This window comes from Lichenostomus cassidix, chromosome 13 (genome assembly GCF_008360975.1).
Source record: "Lichenostomus cassidix isolate B80296 chromosome 13, HeHo_3.0, whole genome shotgun sequence".
NCBI lineage: Eukaryota > Metazoa > Chordata > Aves > Passeriformes > Meliphagidae > Lichenostomus > Lichenostomus cassidix.
This window is the reverse complement of record NC_139494.1, coordinates 5,069,530-5,091,748: the sequence shown is the minus strand read 5'-3', so window position 1 is coordinate 5,091,748 and position 22,219 is coordinate 5,069,530. Positions and strand designations below refer to the sequence as shown.

General features: G+C 39.9%; 1 protein-coding gene across 7 annotated transcripts in view; it reads left to right on the top strand.

Moving 5' to 3' along the window:
- The window catches only part of TENM2 (teneurin transmembrane protein 2), a 557,904-nt gene that overhangs the window by 213,894 nt on the left and 321,791 nt on the right, over positions 1-22,219 (top strand). Inside the window, exon 1 of one of the 7 annotated variants that reach the window (XM_085073438.1) lies at positions 17,007-17,642. The exons of 5 other annotated variants lie outside the window; for them this stretch is intronic. In XM_085073438.1, coding sequence (XP_084929564.1) covers positions 17,597-17,642 — 46 coding nt within the window. In that variant the 5' untranslated portion in view covers positions 17,007-17,596. Of the gene's footprint in view, positions 1-17,006; positions 17,643-22,219 lie in introns of those variants that run through there. One more of the 7 variants, XM_085073439.1, reaches the window with a different exon arrangement.

Below are 22,219 nucleotides of genomic sequence, written 5' to 3'. Positions count from 1 at the left end.
GATGATTTGTTGTTTGTGGAAAAATGTAATCTCATTTTATTTAACTTTTCTCTGTCTTATTGTAAAGATATGCCAGAAAAAATAATGTTTTATGCTTAATGTCGTGACATAGTTAAGACAGTTTAGGGCAAAACCATTCCTTTGGGATCTTTATTTGTTGTATTTCCTACATTTAGATTATGTTAACCTTGTGTGTTTAACCTTTCTCTGTTACAAAAATTACCCTGTAGAAGCATTTCCGTAAATTTCAAAACCTTTATTTAAGTCACTTCAGGGCATGGCTTCCTCAGAGATAAAAACTTCATCATTGCTTAACTTTTCAGTTTTGATTCTTGAGAAAGTTGGTTTTGAAAAATCTGAATGTACTTAGACTTTTTGTTCTCTGTGTGTGTTAAAAAAAAACAATCTTGGAAGTAAAATATTTTATTTTGTCTTCCAGAATTCATGGAGCTGTCATTAAGGTTATTCAGCTTGTGGAAATGATGTGTTGCAATGTTATATCTTAGTAAAAAAAAAAAAAAAAAAAAAAAAAAATTGGACATATTCCAAGTTAATAAAAAACTGAAAAGATGCAACCCAATTGCCTCTTTGCAAAAGAGTTAAAACTGAGTTGGGGTCATGAAATAACAGGTGTCTACTTATTGAAGGTGATAAACTTGATAAGGAAACTGGAGTAGAGGCATGTTGTCTCTGGGGAAGCATGTTTGCCCTTTTCAAAAGCACAGATTTGAAGTCTGGATTCAGTTTCAGAAATGCCTTGGCTTGCCATGATATGTAGATCACAACTAGAACAGGTAAATGCACTTTGTATAGGCATATAAATCAGAGAGCGTGATTTTAAGTACCCTTAAATGAATTCAATTTGTCTCATAATATTCCTATTAAGTAGGTAAATATCACTGATCCACATTATGTAGAGATCAGGTGGCATTAGCAAACACACATTATATTTCAGCAAGTTTCCAGCTTGTCACTTTGAATGTTTGGATCGTTTTGAAATCAGTAGTGAGTAGTTCTCAATCTCCCATGTAATTAAATCTCTTTATTTTCTATTTCCTTTTCTGTAAAGTGAGAACAGTAATACTATATGCATATTTGATATAGAAACACACAAAACATTTTTTGCTGCTTTTGAGATCCCAAATGGATATAACCAACTGTGTGGTGCTGTTTTTAGAAGAAATTCTGCCCGTGTAAAACTTCTGTGCTGTATAACCCACCAAAGTCATGAAAGCACCAAAATGGGTTTGGTTATGATCACTGAACCCCAAAGCATTCTAGGGTTGTACGTGACTGTGCTAGCAGCAACAGCTTTAATTTATAGTTATTTCAGTTTCTTCTACAATCAATACAGAACCACAATTGAACTCTTTTGCAGAAGCATATATTGAGTATAATGGTATACTCAGCATACAAAGATTTATTTTTAAGACATGCAAAATAAAATAAAAAATTCCTTGGTTTGTATTTATCCACAGGATAATTAGATTCGCAGGAAATACTTGGTTTTTAGAAGACCACCTTATTTCTCTCATGTAAATTAATGTTTTTAACATACAGCCTCAAATAAAGCCCCGTTATTCCAGACTGGAATATAAATGACAGTGTATTGGTTTTGTTATCCCTGGATGTGTTTACTTGCTTGATCAGAAGTACAACCAGGTGGTACCATCTTCTTAGAACAATTTTACTTCCCTTTCAATGAGAACGGCTCGTTTGAAGTTTGTGAAAGGCATATCCGTATGGAATTGGTAGGATTACTTGTTGTGATACAGCAAGAAGATTCTCTAGAAATTGCCTGTTTCAGGCTGATGATGCAAAACTAGACATCTGTTAAATTAACATCTATCTAACATTTTTGCCTTTCAGTCAAATGCATTCAAAAATTTAAATGTTTTTTAGCTGTCAAAACAATCTGTCACAAGATATTTATTTTTTTTGTATAATGGGTTACTTAAGGAAAGCAGCATATGGTTGAGTAAGCTGCACCTATGCTGCAGCTTCCCCAGCCCTGTACTACCTGTGAACTACTGGAAGGTGTACAGGCTTAAATGATTACTTTTTAAAATTTAAATAAATCAAGTAGAAACGTTATACTTTCTCACCTGTTGGATCCCTTTATAATTTGTATTTCAAATAATTAAAAAAAACCAAATAAAAACCAAACTTCTAGCATTAATTTTGGTTTAAAAAAACATAGAAAATGTTGCCCTGCCTTTCGTCTTAGAGCAGTCCATAGGATGATAAGTACATCCTGCAATAAATCACAGTTGGAAACAAGCCTGCATTCACCTACAGGTTTGTTTCTTTCCTTAATTTAGGCTATTCATTACTTCTCACGTAGAGGAGGATATAATAACACATTAGCAATTACAATTATGTATAATTTTAATAAAAACCTGTAATAATAGGTCCTACTAATGACCAAAACCAAAGAGCCTTTAATGCAATATATAGTGCTACATTGTACTGGGTTCTCATTCATCAAACTATGGCTTGTGTGTCTTGCTGACATTCTGGGTCTGCTTTTATGTGCCCCTTTCAGTCCTGTAGCAGCGTGTCCTGCCCTATCCTGCCAGAATTGTGCTGGGATTTTTCCAGATTAAATTCACAGTGAAATCCTGGCCTCATTAAAGTCAATGGGTCTGCTACCTCCAAGTCAGTGAAACCTAAACTGACTGGCTTGCATCAGTATTTTCTAATACACAGACACACTACAAGTCCAATGTTAAAGTGCTGAAATTATTTCTTTCAGAATTTATTTGTATACATTTCTTCTGCTCTTAGGTTTCAATTCTGTATGCTTGAACAATGGGGGTTTGTTCTGCTTTCGTTAGTCCCACAGCACATAAAGCATGTGTGAATATGAGAAATTTTGCTCTGGGAATTGTCAGTAGCTTTGCAGAGGGGTGAGATTGGAAGTTCTGAGGATGTGATGTATTTCACCTCTGGGGAGATGAGAAATGTGTCACCCACACCACTACAGCCCTCCAGGGAGCATCTTGTGTTGTTCATTCATGGTTTCGATTGGATTTAGGTCCAAGGCAGGAAGAGTATTGTATAAAAACCTTGCAGTAAGTGACTGTATTTCATTAGTTATTAACACAAAACTGTCCATTCACCCAGAAGGAATTCTGTGGGCTTCCTTGTCACTGTGGTGTTTTCAGATAGACAGCATTTGAACATGGGCAACATATGGGGACATAGACTATGGAAATCATTCACTTAAATGTCACTTCTGTCTTCGATTTGTCATCTAATTTTAATATGCTGAATGCCATGAATATGTTTGATTCCTTACCGTGAGTTGTATTTCTTACTACTGACTAGGCCAAATACATACATGTTAATTATAATTTTTGAGGATTTTTAAAAGCCAGATATTTTACTTTTTGATTGGCAAATATGCTATGTGTATTACAGGTGCAGAAACCATTTTGGGGTTTCCAAGGGAGTTTAGAAACAAGTTTACTCTAGTAAAGACTTGATTACAGTGAGAAAAATGCTTCTAGTATCAGAGAAAAAATCCAAGTTTCCTCCTTTCCCTTCCCTCCTCCTGCCGTAGCTCTGCAGCAGAACACAGGCAGGCTGTCCTGGAACAGGGCTGATCTGATGGAACAGGGCTTGTATAAGAGCCCTTTTGGTCTAGGGGCCTGTTTTGTACTCATTCTAGAGAGTTTGTGAAACTCCTAGGCATTTCAGAGCTTTGAGACTGACACAAGTTTGTGTGTACCCAGCTGACTGACTATTTCAAGGAAAGAACGCCAGAGAAGCAGGTTTGCTCAGAGACCCACGAAAAATGTACCAATGTCAGTGTTTGATTTCTAAAGCCAGTGGTCTTCATTACAGAAACTAGAATTTCCTTTTTCCTCTCTGTTGTTGCTATTGTGTCTGTTCTTTAGGAGTCACAAGATGCTTTGAATATGTGATAACTTTAAAGATATTTTTAGTCAGACTGTGAGAAGCTGAAGCATGAGCCTTGCCTTTTCTGGGCAGAGGTAGATTGGCAATAATCTTTAGTAAAGGTGACAATAATCATGACAGCCTCGGGGCTGTACTGCAAGTCCACTGTAGGAGCAGGAAGTGTAGGTATGAAGAGGTTGTTTTTCCTACACTGCTTAGTAAAATGAAACCTGTGCTTTTGTTTGATATGCTAATAGCAGTCTCCTTTGTTTGTCAGGGAAATCCTTAGTATGCTGAAGCTTCCTTCTGATCTGACATGGCCGTAAGCTAATCAGTGGGAAGTTGATCCTAATATCCCACGATGCCAGTCAGTCCCCTAAGAGTGAAGGGTCACCCAAAGTCTCCAGTTTGCCCTGCTCCCATCTGGGCTGCTGCTGTCATCCCTGTTTTCTCTCATTGTCCCCTCATAAGAGTCTGTGGCTTCCTTTGCACATTCCTGCCCCCTCTGCAGAGGGCACTCCTGGCCAAAGGCAGCGTGGGGTTTTCTAAGAACTCCAGTGGGAAATGGGTGCTGTGGGGATTTCCCAGTTTGAAATTGAGACCATGTCCTTCCCACCTGGCAGGCCATCACTGGAGGGGTTTTGCTGAGCCTGTTAGCAACTGCTACCTCAGGAAAAGCCATGCAAGCAGCAGAGCCCAGGAACCTCCAGTGTTACAGAGTGTGGGCAATGTCCCTCCAGGCACAGGCACAAAAAATCTAGAGTAGGAAAATGGTTTTAAAGTGCTTTTGCCTTAAAATGTGTTCTTGGCTCTCCCTTTATCTCTCTCTTCTTTTTTCTTTTCCTTAAATGAATACTGCTCTGAAGAAGCAGATTTTGGGAGCATTGTGCTGGGAACAAAAGGATTCTTTCAAAGACTTGTTGCTCAATCTTGTTTACAAGATTTTTCTTTTCCTGAAGCCTTCTAAAGTCTTCTCAATTATTCTCTTCCCTAATGTATTCATATTTGCTGGAATAAAACGTGCTCTATTTTGAGAAGGACTGCACCAAGTGCATCAAGTCTTTCCCAGTGTTTTCTGGGTGAAACGTTAGCTGAGAAAACTGGCAATGACACTTCCTTCCCCAGATCCCTCTGTGTTCTCCCATTCTCGCCACGACTCCTGCTGCTTTCTCTCTTCTTCCTCCGTGTCAGGGCTGCTGCAGCCACTTCCTTGGCTGTGCTGGGGCTCCTGCTGCTTTCCCCTTGACCTCCCAGCTCTGCCCTGCCCGACAGCAGAGCCAGCAAGTCACAGCAGAGTCGGAATGATTCAGCTTGACTCTAAACTGGGCTTTTTTGAAGGCATTTCAGAACGTGTTGTGACCATGTCTTCCTTCCATCATTTCCTTTTCTAGCATAGCTTCCATGTGTTATGACTCCTGAGGTGCCCTGCCTTTCCTGCCAGGTGTGTCACACACACCTCACATCTGGGCGGGAGAGGAACAATTGCACTTGTCCATGTGGCAGTAATAATAATTATGATCATAATCATCTTTGGGAATACATTAATACTGTTTTTTTACATATGCATTAGGTTAACACTTAGCTAAATAATCATAATTAGCAACTTGAAAATTTTGTGTAAGCATTAGTTATTAAACCCTTAAATGAGTCCTATGAGGTATCATTACCACCATTATATAAACTGAAAAAATTGACCACATCAAAGATAATTGTCTTTCCCAAGATCCAGCAATGAATCTCAGACTGAGATGTGATTTGATCTCCAAGGCTCTGTTTCAGTCATGGGTTTTGCATGCTTTAAAACACTGACTCCCAGGAGTTCAATGTAACTTGTCTGAACAATAAAAATATTATTGTTTACATTTTATTTTCTAGTCACCATTGAAGAAAGAAGTTGTCAGTACTAGCTCGGTGTTTTTGGGGGATCCCTACTGCAAATAAAAAAAATATTTTTGGGGGATTTGAGATGGCTTCTATACAACCCGATTAATAGTTGTAACCTTAGGTGGTGTTTTCTACTTTGAAATAGAATTACTGAAGCAAGATATTACCTGAAAAATTACAAGCTCTGTTAGAATGCTGTTGAAAGTTAACCCAAATGGCACAGAAATGTCATACATAGCTGATTATAATCATGCTTCTGTGTAGAATGTTATTTTTGTATATTGCTCTGGTCTGTTTATAACCATTAAGAAGGGAATTATGCACAGTAATGTGTCTAGATTCCAAGGAAGTTATTTGGCCTGTACATTATGATTTTTATTTGTTGCTTGGCTGCAGGACAGCATATGGAGTCATTATCCACTTAATAACCGAAATAGATGCAACCTCCCTTCCCCCTGGCGAGCGTGGGTATGGGAGGAGGCAGCATCTGTCACCTGTGCAGACAGACTGAGAGGTGCAGGGTCAGCTGGGGCTCTCATCTCTGCCTTTTCCAAGAAGAGTTGTTTGCTTGTGGGGGTTTTTTTTGTTTGTTTTTGGGTTGTTTTTTTAACTACACGGAATAACAGTTTGCTAGGAAGGCATAGGTGCTGAAAGGCAATGTCTGTTTGCACTGATGCAGAGCTCACTCCTGCCCTTTTGTGGCCCGAAGAGGTGAGGCTCAGCAGTGTGCCAAGAGCACCAGGGCATGTCTGGGCTCTGGGAAATTTGTGGGCCAAAGTATGAGAGATGGGGAGATGAGTTCCATGTACTTTGAGGCCATAGAGAAACTGGCTGAGGTAGATTCCAAGCAAGTGATTTGCTTTAAGACTGAAACAGTCACATATTGAGCGAGGTCTTTGTAGCCAGTGCAGAAGTATTTCCATGTTTGCATATTGTTCTTTGGAATATGTACTGATTCTGCATGTCCCTGTCTCCCTCTGTTGTTCACTTTCCTACTCTTTTTTGTGTGCTTTTTCATGGGCTCTTTTGGTCTTGCTGAATTTTAATCTAGATGCTAATGGGACAGCTAAATTTTAATAAGGTTTTACTTGATTACAAACTTAAAGTATTCAGCTCGGACTCAGGTAAAAGGTTTGGTTTTGTTTTGGTTGGTTTTTTTTCATTCAGCAGCGGTGTAGCTAAAAATTCACTGGAATCACTGTGTTTAAAATCGTTAATCTAAAGTGAAAACTATAGTCCTTAATTGTTCATACTACTACTAGCAGCCATCAGTTGTGCTAATTTTAAGTTTTATGCATGAGCTAAGCCCATAGGCTATCCCTGGGTCTCTGAGAAAATAAAAGATCTGTTTCTTCAGGCACCTACAGCATCAGCCTTGTCATGCTGATGACTGTGGCGAGACAGACTTGCCATTAGTGTTGGCCCTTTGGCATCTCTTTTTGATCGGCGAGCCCAGCCGGGCTGCTCAGGTATTCATCGCACATCGCAGCCGCAACTGCTATCCGAAGGATCTGTGCTCTCCTCTGGCCGGAGCTGTGTCTCTGCTCAGCCGCTGTCAGCTCTGGTTTGTATCACATCCCGCCGCTCTCTCCTCTGACCTTGCCTCAGCAGGGCGGGCCGGCAGGTGCTTCCCGCAGCGCTCCGGCTGCAGCAGCCGCGCCGGGAGTGCGCTGGAAGTGCGCCGGGGCGCTCATGGCTCTGCCGTGCCGCTCATGGCTCTGCCGTGCCCCTGCCCCGGCCCGGCATGGCCAGCTCCTCTCGTTCAGAGCGCAGCCGTGTGCGGGGCTCGGGGCGGGGGAGCCGTGTCCGTCCCCAGCAGCGCAGGTACCTCCCGAGCGCCCCAGGTGCGGCTCGGCAGTGCGGGAGCAGCGCCCGCGCATCTCCCGCGGATCCGTGCTGCGGGGCGTGCGGAGGCATCCCCCGCTCGCCGAGGGCTGTTTCGCGGCCAGACAGGGCCGGGAGGGAGATGGGGCAGGCAGCGGGAGCGGGGCTCCTGCCGGGGCTCATGGCCTCGGGAGCCGCTGTCCGGGTAGCTGCTGGGGCTGAGCTCCAGGTGAAACCAACTACAGCAATAGCACTCCTCCCTCCTCCCCCCGAAAAAAAACAACAAACCAAAGCAACCAACACAAAACCTCCGCAAATGGAAGGTGTGTGCCTGCCCTCCGCAGGGAAATCGGACCTAGATGATCTCCAAGGTCCCTTCCAACCCAAACCATTCTGTGATTCTATGAAAAAAACACACAACCAAAATTCGGGATTTCTGTTTGCTCCTCGCTTTTCTCCCGGGTGCAGCTGGGCCGGGCAGGGAGAGAGGCAGCATTGGGTTCCTCTGTCCCGAGCACCTGTGTTTGTAGAGGTTTGGTCTGTAAGGAGCTTCAGCCTTGAGCGAGAGCTTCGTTAGACACGAACATCCCAGGAGTGAAACCCCAGCCTGCCATCCCTCGGTAGGTGCCAGCTGTCGAGCTGTGTTAAACTCGGGTTTAATCGTTTGTGGGGCAAAGGATTGTGTTTGTAGCATAGTAGCTCGAGAACTGGTATCCTCTTCTTTGCCGTTTTAGTAATTATCAGATGTCATAACAAAACTTATAAATGTGTTACTGAGTCAGTGACTGGTGCAGCTCTAGTTTGGCAAGCTCAGCCTTTCTGCTGACCCTTCTGGCAGAGGTAAAGTCACTGAGGTACACGTGAGCACAGTCACCTCGCAAGAAGAGCTTTCTCAGAGTGTGACATCGCAGAGCACTTGGGTGTTTGCTTCATTCCATGAGCTACTGAGACCTTCAGACAAGGTGGTCCTGTACCACGGCCTTGGTGGCTGGGCAAGGGCTGAGGGGAGGCAGGGGCTGCCTGCAGCCTCCTGGTGATGGGTGACACCTGGGGAGTGGGGAAGAGCCTCATGTCCCTGCTCAGGGGTCCCTGTGGCGGAGAGTGGGCATTGGTGTCACTGGGTTCAGCTGAGGCAATCCCAGCTAACAGGGCACAGGTGTTGGCACTTGCCAGCTCTCCATGCCTGCAGCCTGAGCCTCCCCAGAGCTGGTCTGTGCAGCCCAAATGTCTGTGGGTCACCATTGCACCCTCGTGAGGGTGGCACGAGGCTGCAGACGTGCAAGGCTGTCTGCTGTTTTTCTGTGGATGTCATTGCAGTACTGTAAGTAAGAGAAATGCATGTGTGTCTTTAGTGTTGGGTGGCTTATCCAGGACTAACATTTTCCTCCTGCTGTCTTTATGGTAAATGGTTGTTTTATCTGTCGACTTCAAGCATCAGCAGGTGTTGAAAGTATTTCGATACCATCCTTTCATTGTTTTTAAAGGACTTCTTGATAAGCATAAAGAAATATTTCCATTCGGGAGAATACTAGATGTGTCAGAACTACTTAGGCCTTGGATCAGACATTACTTATGATGTTGTAATGGGTTTGGCTAATTCTTAACAAACTGAGAAGCATTTTGAAAATGAAATTCACAGTACTGTGTGTTTCTTCACACATTTTGTTTCTTTGTCATGAACATGTATTGGTTGATGACAATTAATAGTCTGTGAATTTGGCTGACAGGAAACCTGTTAGCTGAGACAAAAACTAGGTGCTACAGTGGAGATAAGGGCAACAGAATGCTTATAATATGCTTTATGATTTATGCTTTGCCTGACTGCACTCATATCCTTTATGCTAAAAACTCCCAAAACAGCAGCAGCATGGTATTGCTGTACATCGTTATAGTTGCTTTGAAACCTTAATCAGCAGAAAATCTATAATGAATAACGTTATACAAAATTTCATCAGGGATCCAAACGTTTCTCCATTGAGTTCAACAAGCATAGTTTAAATGGAGGAAAATAGGGGGGGAAAGTTCTGGTTGTTTTTTTTTACAGTATCTTGAAACCCTCCTGATGTTGTCAAGAGGAGATTTCAAAATATCTTTACAAACCAGCTGTTACCCTATACCCCTTCACAGACAAGGGTACTGATTTACAGGGAGATAAAATGTACTTTAAAATCATAAAACCCCAAACAAAGAGGAGGATCAGGGAAAGAGGAAATGGGGTTTTTTAGACAATTTGAGCACTGTAAGATTGTCCCTCTGCTTTGTTGTTTGGGGCTTTCTTTGTGTTGCGTTTTTTTGTTTTGTTGTTGGGTTGGTTTTGTTTTGTTTTTTTGGTTTTTTTTCCAAAATTGTACCCCTTAAATGTTATGCTTTTGGTGTGCATTAAGATGAGCATTTTCTGGGAAATGTGTGTGGTGACTCTGTCATGTTGCAGAGTGTAGGTAATATCTATTCCTGGCAGCTTCCAGAGGGTTTTTTTAGGTATTCAGTACCTGAAGTTTTGCCCTTTTATCCCAGATTTCATAAGTAAGGATGAGGTAACTGTAAAATAGCGTTGGCTGATAAGTTTTGAATTGTGTCCGTGATTGTCACAGGAGAGAGCACATAAAATATGACAGTGCCTGTAATAAACTGGCTGGGTGAAAAATAGTAAAAGTAAAAATAGTTAGCTCTTCTTTTTGTGTTAATTACTTTTTCACTTTGTCAGAAACTGTTTGTTGGAAAACTTCTGCTTTAATGACTCTGTCTTCATGGAGCTGAAGAACATTTCAAATAACAGCCAGATAGTTCACCAGTGCTCTTAGTCAGCTGAGTGAAAGATGTGGCACAGTCTCAGTTGAGTTTCCATGGAATCAAAATCTGTATATTCTAAAGAAAAAAACATCTAGTGGGGAAAAAAGATGAATGATGTTATTAAATTGGGATTTTTAAAAATAAAGTAAATTACTATCAATAATTTTAGGAGAATGAATATACCTAAAAAGCCACATCTTGCTATTTATAATCTGATTTGGTTGCATTTCAGAACTTTGTTGTAAAACCAGATCTAAAATGTGCATTTAAATTTTTTTAAACATTTTAATCATCTATAATGTAATGTCATATTCACTTTTTATAGCATTTTTAATATGCATATGCTTTTTTGAACATTTTTGTCACTTTAACACTTTACTTAAAATACTGTATCTTAAAGTTCTCAAGAGTCAATCATGTCAAGCTCTTGCTGTTCTCAACATTCTAATCAGTACTTCACATTTACCAATTTTTTTTTCTTTTGCTTCAGTGTGCATTCTCTTAGAGGTATGACAGGGATAAGGCAGGAACAGCTGTTCTGGTTCACCAGAACCAGTATTCTATGCCTGATGAAATGTGAGGAAATGCCAAATTAAGGTTGCTTTTTATGCCATGTCAACTCCTCTTGGTGGAATTTTACTCCATGTGCTGTTCCAAAACAGATGGGGAGTAAACCAGGCTTTCTTGAACCTGCATCCTGTTTTTCTTATCAACTCATGTGCTTGAGTCATAGTCTAGATGCAGCATGAAAGTGTTTAATAAAAGAACCTCTTGACTCATGTGGTGAGTGGGATTCTGCATGTGGGGATCATGCAGTGGTGTTTATACCCTGTTATTATGGCACTGATGGTTTAGCAGTCTCTGCAGTGCTCCTGCTCATCACAGCTCTGTGGTACTTGTGCAGGAATGGAAGGAAGCCTTCCGAGTTCTCAAGGGGTCTTTGAGCTGACCTAGTAAACTCAGAGGGCTTGACAATTTTGTTTGATGAGATAAGTGTAATTTTCAGGTGTTCTATTATAGTATACAAGTCCTCTTGATCATTACATGAAACAATTTGAAGCACTTAATGAATTGTCAGGTGTTACTAGTAGGGTGACACCTAATCCTGTAAGACCTTTGTGCTATAAATATACTGGAAAAGTGGAGTTCTGCTACAAAAATTGTGTATCAGAACATGAGTAAACAAGAGCAAGTTTTAAAAACCTAAGACCTTTTTTCCTGTTTTTCACTTCCTCTGCTGTCTCCTGTATTAGAGACAGAGAGCCATTTTTCTGTTTTCATCTTGGAACTTTACTCTTACAATAAGAAGTTACTAGTTTCCCTGCCTCTGTTTTTTGGTAATCTCTTGCAGTTTTTGGCATCCTTGGCTCATGACACAGATCAAACTCAGCTCCAGCAGGGCAGCAGGTCTTTGGGCAATGAAAAACAGCAAAGAATTCTAAAAGCCTTAAGATTTAGTTCTGTGCTTCCACATTATCAAGAAATATGCTTGTGTCAAGATCAGCTCACAAAAAAAAAGTTTTTTGATTACTCTGGTTGATTGCTCTGGTTGTTAGGCAGTGACAGCAGTGGCCTTTAAATTTGTTGACATCCTTCTGCTTTTTGCCATCTGTATCATAGGTGTAGCAAAGCAGTGTACAGAGAGCCTGGAATTGAATTCACAGCAGAAATAATCTCAGAATAGAAGTCAGCCCGAATATAGGTCAAGTTAGTGCATAGGAAACCAACACATCTTCAAAGCTGTGGCTCAGAGAATGCTCAAGGGTATACTTAAGGCATGAATGCTGCATATTAATTTAAGGGACTGGGCAGTAAAACTAGGCTTTGTTCAGTCTCTAAGTGTGTTGCCCTGTCCTCTGAAATAAATTGTGCACTCAGTGAAGCTGTGCACTCTGTCGTCTCAGTGTAGATTTGTATTTCATGTAGAGAACTTAAATTACCTAGTTGTGAAGAAAATGCTTTCCGAGCCTCACGGTGCTCTCCTGGAAGCCAGCCTTTGTCTTTGGCAGCAGAAAGTGCCTCCACAGCTGGAGGAGCTCTCAGCCCAGGCTAGGAAGAAATCAGGCACACCTGAACCTTGTAGGTAAATTGTTCTTTCCATCCCTAATGTTAACTGAGGCACAGGAGTTTCACTTGAACTCGTTGCCATTTAGGCACAGATGAAAGTAATCGGTTTACTGCTGGTTTAAAAAATGTAAATCTTCTGTGGGAGATACTTCAGGAATTGTTTGAGGTGCTGAGGACAGTCTTGAAGGGCCTTAGCATGTGTGGTTGTAATTGGGGTAAAAATTCTAATTGAAAATGTATGAAGCAGACAAGAAGTTGGTGCTGCAGAAGTCTGAATCTTGAAATGTTGCTTTAATGCATATTCTTCTATGGTTTAATGCATATTCTTCTATGCATATTCTTCTAAGGGCGGGGTGAAATTACATGTCCTTTGAAAATTTTGTACCCAAATAACCAGGAACATACTTATTATCTCCTATTTTAGTATTTTAGCAGAATTTGCAGAAGTACTGATTTCCATTCATTCATGAAATGATTGGTTTCAAAACATATTAACACTTAGTTTTATGAAATAGAGAAAACTAGAAATTAACTATGTAAATAAAATAATAACTTAGGTATTAGCTATTATCACTTACTGTGTTGACAATGATAGGAATCAAAGATTATTTTCAGTAGCCATTAAGAAATCTGCGTGGGTCATTACAAGCTGCTTTTGCTTGTATTTTCTTTTTGTTTCCTTTTCAGAACACTTGGCTATCCTTTCTATCGTGTAACACAGGCAGTTGTAGATCAATTTGTTCAGCCATGCATATAGTGAGTAAGGTTGTAGTGTTTGGACCAAATGGAGGTCATAAACAGTTTTAATTTATAATGATGCTATCACATGTATTCAGTTATGCTCAAAAAGCAGCATTTAAGTGGTTTTATAATTCATACCAGCAATAGCATCACAGTTTTTCTTCACCCTGCCAGGATGTTATGTGTAGCTTATGCTTGTGCAAGGTCTTTATTTTGTGCCTCTTACCAGTAAAATCATGTCTGATCCTGATGCTTCTTTTACCACACCAATTGCATTTCTCATTGTAAATTGGATGCTGGGAAGTTTAGTGTAGGTAATATAAGACACAAGAGATTTTCTTGTGTTCTCTGCCTCCCTTCCAGCCCTTGTGCTCCTCTTGTCTTCCCTCTGAGCAGCGAACAGATCCATTCTAGGGAATGAAGGCTGGGGGGAGATGAAGGGCCGCTCCGTGCCCTTCTACTTTTATAGTGCTTGTGGTGTTAGAGATCCAAAGGTATTATTGAAACAGGCTTTGTGGGAGGAAAAGGTGGTACGTTTTATTAAACCAACAGATGTAACTCAAAAAAAAAAATAGATACTTTCTGACACAGTCTGTCTTCAGCTCTGAAACAGAAGAAACAAAACTAAAAGGCTGGAAAAATTAGTTTTGTGTTTGTGTCACCCAACTAGATAATTGGCAAAGAAAGTCTTTGGTAGGTGTAAATACAGAAGGATATTGCTAAGAGAAAGTGGTGATCAGCCCTTCTACATAACCACAGACTTTCATTTGACTCCAAAGGACTTGCAGTCAATTAGTATTTCTGGCCAGTAGTCCCTGTAATAGGCATGGGTGCTTTTACAGTCATTTGTCACTTTATTTCCTCATACTGTGCTGTCAGGATGCTCCACGTCCTAGAAGACACTGTGTTTTCTGGGGAGTGGGCTGTAGGGGATGGGGGTGGATTCAGCATCACTGAAACAACCAAGTGTTGAATGTCCTTATACTGTTGTGTTACTGCAGGAATTTGAGGTCACAGAGGATGTGTTTGCATGTGGACTAAGGACTTATTAGACCTAAAACACACTGGAGAGAAACAGATTTTTAGTAGAGTAGAGAAGTATGAAATCCAGAGGTTTTCTGTGATTAAACTTAAACTTGGCCTCCTCAGGTAAGATTGAGGGGAAAGTTCTGTTTAGTTCTTTTCTCTGTAATGGTAAAAGTGTAAAAAAAGGGCTGGAAATCAGCTATTTATATCTCTGCACAAAATGGCATTACTAGTACATTTCTGCGTGTAGTTATTTTGTCATGTTCTCTGGCATGGTGCTGGTGTGCTCCTGGAGTACTGCTTGAGGAAGCTTAAGTGGAAGCACATTTAACAGCAGTAAAACAGTTTTCGCATTCATGTTCGTCAAAGCCTCGCCTGTCTTATGGAAATGTGGCTGATTTATAGAGTAACTTCCATAGGAGAATGACTTGCTTTGCTCACTGGAGCTGTAAGGAGTCAAGCAGTTCAGTGTTCAAACACAAGGTCAGTTCTTGTAGAAAACAATTTATTTTTTTCAGTGTATAAGCTTGTGCTTGATTTCAGCCACACTGACTTACGCCTTCCATGAAAACAAACCAACTGCATGCATGTTTTCAAGTGTTTTGTTGACCTTGGATGCAAATGCAGGCATTTGATTCCATTGTGCATTTGTAGATAGGCCTGTGAGAATGAATAAATACTTCTAGAAGTATGTATGTATGTGTTTGCATTTTCTGAAAGTTGTTGTCATGGATATAATCTACTACATTGTAAGAGGTGTGGAAACTTCTTATCAAGACCTGCATGAGAAAAGCAATTTACCAATAAGGGTGAGAAAATACAAAATGAATGGGAAACAGGAAAGATCTCTCCCCTAATTGTTTCTGTTACTCATTTTAGGTGTGGAAAGGCCTGTGCCTCTGCACACACTGCATAGGCAGAGGGGCTTCTTATAGGACTTGGGACTTATTTTTGCTTCTTTTCTTTTCAAAAGGTAGTGAGGCAGTTCCTTTAGAGTATTTACTAGTATTTACTCTGGAAAAATTTGCAATAACTTAACTCATGGATCTCTATTTCTCCCTTGTCTTTCTGTCCCCTTGAATTTTCAGGTCATGTTTATTTCCATAAAACAGTGTAAGGAATCCTCTGGATTCCTTACTCCAACAGAGCATGAGGAAATACTTGATGCATCACACAAGGTGCTCCTGTGCTAGGTTGGGCTAGTGGTGTATTGATAGACATACAGAGAGGTTTGAAAACCCAGTGTTCTTACTACTATTTTTGTCTTTATGATAAATTTACTCTCAGCTCATGTGATGATGAAGGCTGCTTAAGAAAGCCAGTGAGATTCTGATTTTAATGGATCTGTATTTATGTTTGTGTATTCCCAGTCCCCAGGGGACAAAAAGTAACAGGTGAAATGCTGAAGCAATCACAGTAATATCAATAGGTTGGGATTTGCAAGTTTAAGGAGTTACTTTGCAAGTGTTGCTATACAAATATGAAAACTGGGATCCATCTGTCTTCAGCTTACTATGATGGTTTCTGGTGAGATTCTGGAGGCAAACATTCATAGGAAAACATCCATTGTTACAAGTTTTTTGGTATAATAATGATATAGAAGTACTTGGGATTGAAACTGACCTCTGCTTGCCTGATAATCATTTGTGAACTCATCTTTATCAGCTCTTCTGTGGAACTGAAAAACCCTTACAAAAGAGGATACCAAGTTATGTAAAGCTGTTGAAATATTTTTTTAAGCTACCTGGCTACCTTAAGACACAGATGGAGAAGGTAGCACTGTGTGACCTGCAGAAGCTACCACAGCACTACTCTGTACACTCCAGATCTAGATGCAGATTTCCAGCATCTGAAGTCACAGACATGGTCCCTCCTTTTGCCCAATACAGTTGAGGTATTAGGATCCAAAAGGCCCAAATAGGGTGCTGTGGCAAAGAAAATATATCTTCTTTTTTAGGTTTGTTCCTAATGCACGTTGGCTCCACATAAATCCAAGTCTGGCTGTGGACTTGTGTCAGTTCTGCAGACAAGGACCTTGTGTGCTTTGGGCCAGCTGATCAATTGCCAATTGGCAAAAAACCCATTTGTCTTGGCCATGTAAAGGTAGAAGGTATGAACAAAGCAAATTGCAGAAGCTGCCCTGATGTTACGTGTTTATAGTTAGAAAAAACCTCCAAACAATCCACACACAAATCTCACCCCCATCTTGCATGGAAATTAACCCTACTTGTGTGAGGACTTAATGTATGGATCTTTTCTAAATGAGTAGGATTTCAAAATTAAATTTGAAAATTTTAATTTGAGTTTTAGCTTATAGTTGCTTTTTAGAAGCCTTGGAAGTATGAATATATCTCTGATACATTCCTTTAAAAATGCTAGTTCTGGGTCAAGTTTTTTTTCTTTTCTTAGAACTTAGAGCAACTTCATCTAGAAATTACAGGCTAAATAGAATAGAGTATCTGTAATACCTTTCTTTAAAAACAGATTTATCAATGCTAATATGTTTTGTTGCTATGATAACTCAGTTATCAACATTAAACATTTGTTCAGTCATTTGTTTATCAGTGGCAGTTTGTTAGTAGTTATAAGTAGAATTCCATCTGCCACTTAAACTATATTGTAAATTGGTGTAGAATTAGCAGCTCCTGCTTTTTGGGGGCGGGGGGAGGTGTCTCTCCTAATGAATATATTAACTTAATTGCACATAAATGCATCTCCAGAAGATGGTTGGGGGGCATCTCAGGTATGCTGCACACAAGTGTGCCAGTCAGGCGAAAACAGGCACACACTGTGATTATCTCAGTTTTCAAACCTGGAAGAGACTAGAATGTGTTGCTAAATGAGAGAGGCAGTATGTCATGCTCACTGAGATAAAAACAGAAGCTGCCAGACACTTTGGCTTTATTCTGCGAATTCTTTGCTTCAAAACTCTCCTCTTTTCTTCAGGCTTATTCTGCCTCCCATTCTCATTCTTCCTCCTTCCCTCGCTGCTGTCGCGATCTCTCTCTCATTGTTCTCTCCCTCTTTCCCGTCTTTGATGCACATACGTTGTCACATTTCATTGACTCTCCCCTCTTCTCTGTTCTTACACTCACGCCTAGTGGTGCTTCAGCCAGAGCTCGCAGCCTCTCCGCCGAGTTTTAGTCATGTGTGAAGCTCAGTTTGATCGAGCGCTCCTTTTCTGCCTTTTCGCTCTCGCAAAAGATTAAAAGGTGGCGTCACATCGCTCCCCGGCTTTTTCCCGCAGGAGGGACTTAAAAGGGACAACAAAAACTAATCACTTTCAATAAGCGTTTTCGTGCAAAAAAGGGACTTAGCGGTGCAATTCGAGGCCGGTGCTAAGGATTGGGAAGGCTGGAGGATGCTTCATACTGCTAACAAGGGAAGGAAGCCTTCAACTGAGGCAGGTAAGAAGTGCCTGAATCCGAATGTTTTATGGAGTGCTTGGTCGGAGCGGGGGATTTTCAGCGTTCTGGAACTGAGGCAGGCAACTGCAGCAAGAGGCAGCATCGGTGTTGTATCAGATTCCTTTTGTTTAAGATGTAAAGTATGGGCTAGAAATTGAATTAGGAAGGGGGTTGTGAGGATGCTGTATTCACACCGAGTGCTTGTTTTCCCACCCTTTTCTCTGTGTATCAAAATAAATCAGAAAGACAGGTTTTGTGAAAGCTGGACTTTGCTTAAGGTTAAATTCAGTGCTTAAATCTCAACATAAGAAAAGCTTTAGAGTCTTGCAACCCTCAGGGAGCTTGCATTCTGCAATTTGACTGCAACAGCTAAACTGAAAAAAAATACTTACTATTTATTGTGCAAGGTAAAATCTAGCATTGAGTTTAGGTTTAGGTGAATATGGTTTGTTTGCCTGGCATTTTGTCGGATGAATAGCTATACCCTTGTAGACCTACTGTAAAACCTATTTCGTGTTTATGTTTTGTAAATTGAGATTAAGTAGAATCCTGAATGAAATACGTGACTAAAACTCATAAAATCCATCTGTGTTTAGTAAAGCAATCACCAAATTAGAATAATGGATTTATGTCAGTTGTCAAATGGAGTTAACTCTGAAAGTGCTGTCCACAAGTGTACTTGGATTACAATAAAGGGTTTTCTGTTTAACAGCTATTGAAAGGAGCTAATTTATCAGGCAAAGCCTATGAACTTAAGTCTTGTGATAATATAAAATTCTATAGCCTAAAGGGTTTGTGGGTTTGGGAAACGTGCCCTTTTATTCTCTATAAAAATGCATGGAGGTTTTATAGGGATTCCAAAGGCAAAAATAATTTTAGTAAGTGCTTTTTATTCACAACTGGAATATTTAACTATCGGGACGCCTGCTTATGGTCGGCACTGGCTTTGGTGCCTTTTTTTCTCTCCCTGCATTTTACAGTTGCTCTCTGTATCAGCAAACTGACTCAAACAGGAGGAAGGGATTCTGGGCAGCAGTGATATTCTGAATTTCATTGTCACACTGAAAAGCGAAGGAGCAGTCAAGGGTAGTTAGACCATTATTAGGACTCTAGAAGGAAGCAAATACGATTGTAGTGATCAGTTATTTGTAAAGTGGAGCACTTAGTGGCTGGCTCCGAAAGCAGAGCCGGGAAAAGCCAACTTGGTGAGCTGTCATAGAGTAAACAGTGTTTGAGAGGCAGAACTGAGCGTTGCAGAGCTCCAGATGAGCACACTGCAGAGTGAAATGAATCCGTTTACTGGAGAACTTTGGTCTTTCAGCAAGTTTCCCCAAACGGCTCGGTCGTGCCTGCAGCCATCCGAGTGTGCAGTGCTCGTCCCTTGCGAGCCCCAGGGCAGGGATGTGTGTGTGCCTCGGCAGGAGCTGATTGCAGCAGGCAGCAGTGCCAAGGCACCCCCAGCTCAGTGGCATCGAACCCAGGGCAGCAAGGCTCCCGGCAGGGCAGGGGCACTGCCAGCCCTGCTCCTTACCTTCGGGGCTAGTTCATCGGACATTCTCATCCTCCTCATACTAAGTGACTGATTCTTTATTTATTTTTTTTTCCTGAGGACTTGAAATCAGAACTTGTAAATGTTTCACTGTTTTGCTGCAGATATTTTTACTTTTTAAGTATGGTTTTGCTGAACTTGTTTATTATTTGGCATTGGAATTGCCACTCCACTTCTGTTTCACCTTTCAAATCATTTCTATATGTTCTTGCAAGCTTTTTTTATGCTTCATTTCTGTTTAAGCACGTGTTGGATCAAACCGAAATTAGGAGTAACTTCACTGACAAGAATGGAAGTCCTGGATGTAATATGGTACTTTAAATGATATTTTGTGACTTAAATCAAATATGGCTGAGTATAAATGGTAGGTAACTTGTGATAGGAATTAGTCATGAAGACTTTGGTCATTAGGAAATGGCAGCAAAGTAGAAGGTTGAAGCTGAGCCACCTTGGTGTGCTTGAGCCCAGAACGCAGGATCTGAATTGCAGAGCATTCATCTCTGCTTTTGCCATTTACTAACTCTGCCCTACTAGATGTTAAATGGGTGATTAATAGAAAAAGCAGCATTTTACTGATGTTCCAGTAGATGTTGCTGGAGAGCAAAGTAAAGATTACTTCATCGAGAGAAAGAAATGCAGTGAGATTAAAAAAACCAAAGAAAAATCTCAAGGCTGTTGGTAGTTTCATAATATGAGATCAATAATTTTCACATCATTATTGTAGGTGCTATTCCATCTGAAAACCTGAAGCGACATGTGTGCTGAAATGAGGCACATGTAGATACAACCTTCTGTCTTCTTTTAAGGTTTATAGTTTTTACTCACCTCTTTGAAAATTTTATCCCTAGTATTAACATTGTTTTATCTATGTTTTCTTAGAGGAAGGGCTGAAAGAATATCCCTGAAAGTTTTTGCTTTTGGTTTGTTTTTTTAATCCCTTTTTTTTAAATACAACCACAAAATCCAGATGTTTAGTCATAAATTAAGAAAATAAATGCATGCCACCTCAAAATTAGAATTCTAGTACAGTGAAGTTGCTTTTCTTTGAGAACAGCAAGAGCTTACCAAATAAACACATAAAAGACAAAAAAAGCCTCTCCCTAAATTTGTGCGCTATTTTGTCTATTTTTTTTTAGCTATTAAAATTGTAGGTTTACCATCTTCTTATGTGATTAAATTTTGAGAAAAGCCCTGTGATGAGTCTCAGATCAATAAATTGTAAGTAATATAGTAGCAAATGTGGGAATAGAAAACTGTGATGTTCTATGTTAAAACTACTGTTTTCTGAATTAATCTGATAAAATGATAAAGGAGTCCCAAAGGAGTGGAGGATTTTAGTATACAGGCACTAACTGATGCAATTTCAGGCAACCACTGACCTCTGTCTGTGGGAATATTTATTTTTGGAGATGATCATCCAGTGTAACTGATTTCAAATACAAAACCCTAACGTGTGTTGTGTTTCTTTAATCCTAGCTTTCCATGTACAGCAGGATAAACATGCAAAACTTAGGCTAGTCATGCTAAAAATGTGATCTCTCTGTGTGCAACTGGTTCGTACCTATTTGTACCTTTAAAAAAGGAAAAACAGGAATTATTTGAAGACCTTTTAGAGAAGAGAGTTTGGCTTTTAGAATGAAAATTACAATGTTTGAATTTTATATGTTGGAACACGGCTTTATTTTGTTTACTACTTACTGTGTAAGAAAATTTCAAGTTCTGCTTTAATTGGAAAAAAAGCAAATAGAAAAATGTGTGGCACATCTCTATAGTTCTCTCCCATGTAATTTCCATTGTAGGCTATTTATTTATTGTGGTTTAGGTTTAGTATTTTTATGGGGTTTTGCAGATGTGTGTGCCAAAATTTCTTTCATCTGACAAGCTTTAGGTTATTTGGGGGTGTTTTTTGTTGTTGTTTATTTGTTTGAGTTGTTTTTTTTTTTTTTTTCCCCTCATAGGTTTGCTATTGCCAGTAGGGTTTTCCTTTATGTTCTTCTTTAATTTATTGCTGAAGTTGTGCATGCACACAACTGAGTACATACTAAGGTAATTCCTTACCCTTCACAAAACTGTCTGGTGTACTTTATTTGCAGAGGAAGTGAAATCTTTGTGTATTTCATGAGTATGGCTTAGGAAATGGAATGCTTTATGTATTTATTGAATGGTCTGATAGTTTTTGTGCTCAAACTTAGTAGTTCCGAATGTTTTAGAAACAATTAGCCATGGCCATTGAATGTTGGGCATGGCCCAAAGTTCATGAGCCCTTTAATATTTTTAAAATTCTGTGTCATTCAGAAAAATAAGCCTGTTGCCAGTGAGATCACCAGAATTATGTTCTCATACCTTCCCCACTCTGACTTGTCAATTCAATGAAATGGTACCTAATTTAGTTTAAAAGATTGTAAGATGTCATCAGTTTCCAAAGAGAATTCCCTGATGAAAACATTGGCAAATTTGGTTTAAAGGCTTATGACACAATATAGCCCTAAGGAATTAACTTTTATCTTTGTATTTCTCAGTTCTCAAAGTCATGAAGAGTAAAGCAAGCATACTTGTGTACTGGAATTTTATTTAGGAGTACACTGCTGAAAGCTCAGAATAGATGAATAGGGTAAATAATTGCAGCCACAATTGAGATTAGTGCCATATTTCTCAGTAGCAGCCATACTGTATGTCTAGGTTTGTCTCTGGATGCTTATTTATGTATAAACAAAGACGAAAATCTGAATCCATGTGTTTTAATTTAAGGCCGTTAGAAATTTAAAAACACATACCTAGTCTGCCATTATTGGAACAGAGGAGGAATCTGTGTCTTGGAATCTGCAGTAAGTTATTGAAATATAAAGCTGGGATGTGTACACAGGAAAATGTACTGCAGATAACGGTAATTTAATGACTTATTTGTGTGGCTTGTTTCAAATGCATTTATATCAGAGACTGTGATAGAATCATTAAAATAGGTAAATAAAAACAGGAATAAAAATAATTTTAAAAACTAGAAATAGGATTTGGCAATGAAGTCATCTTA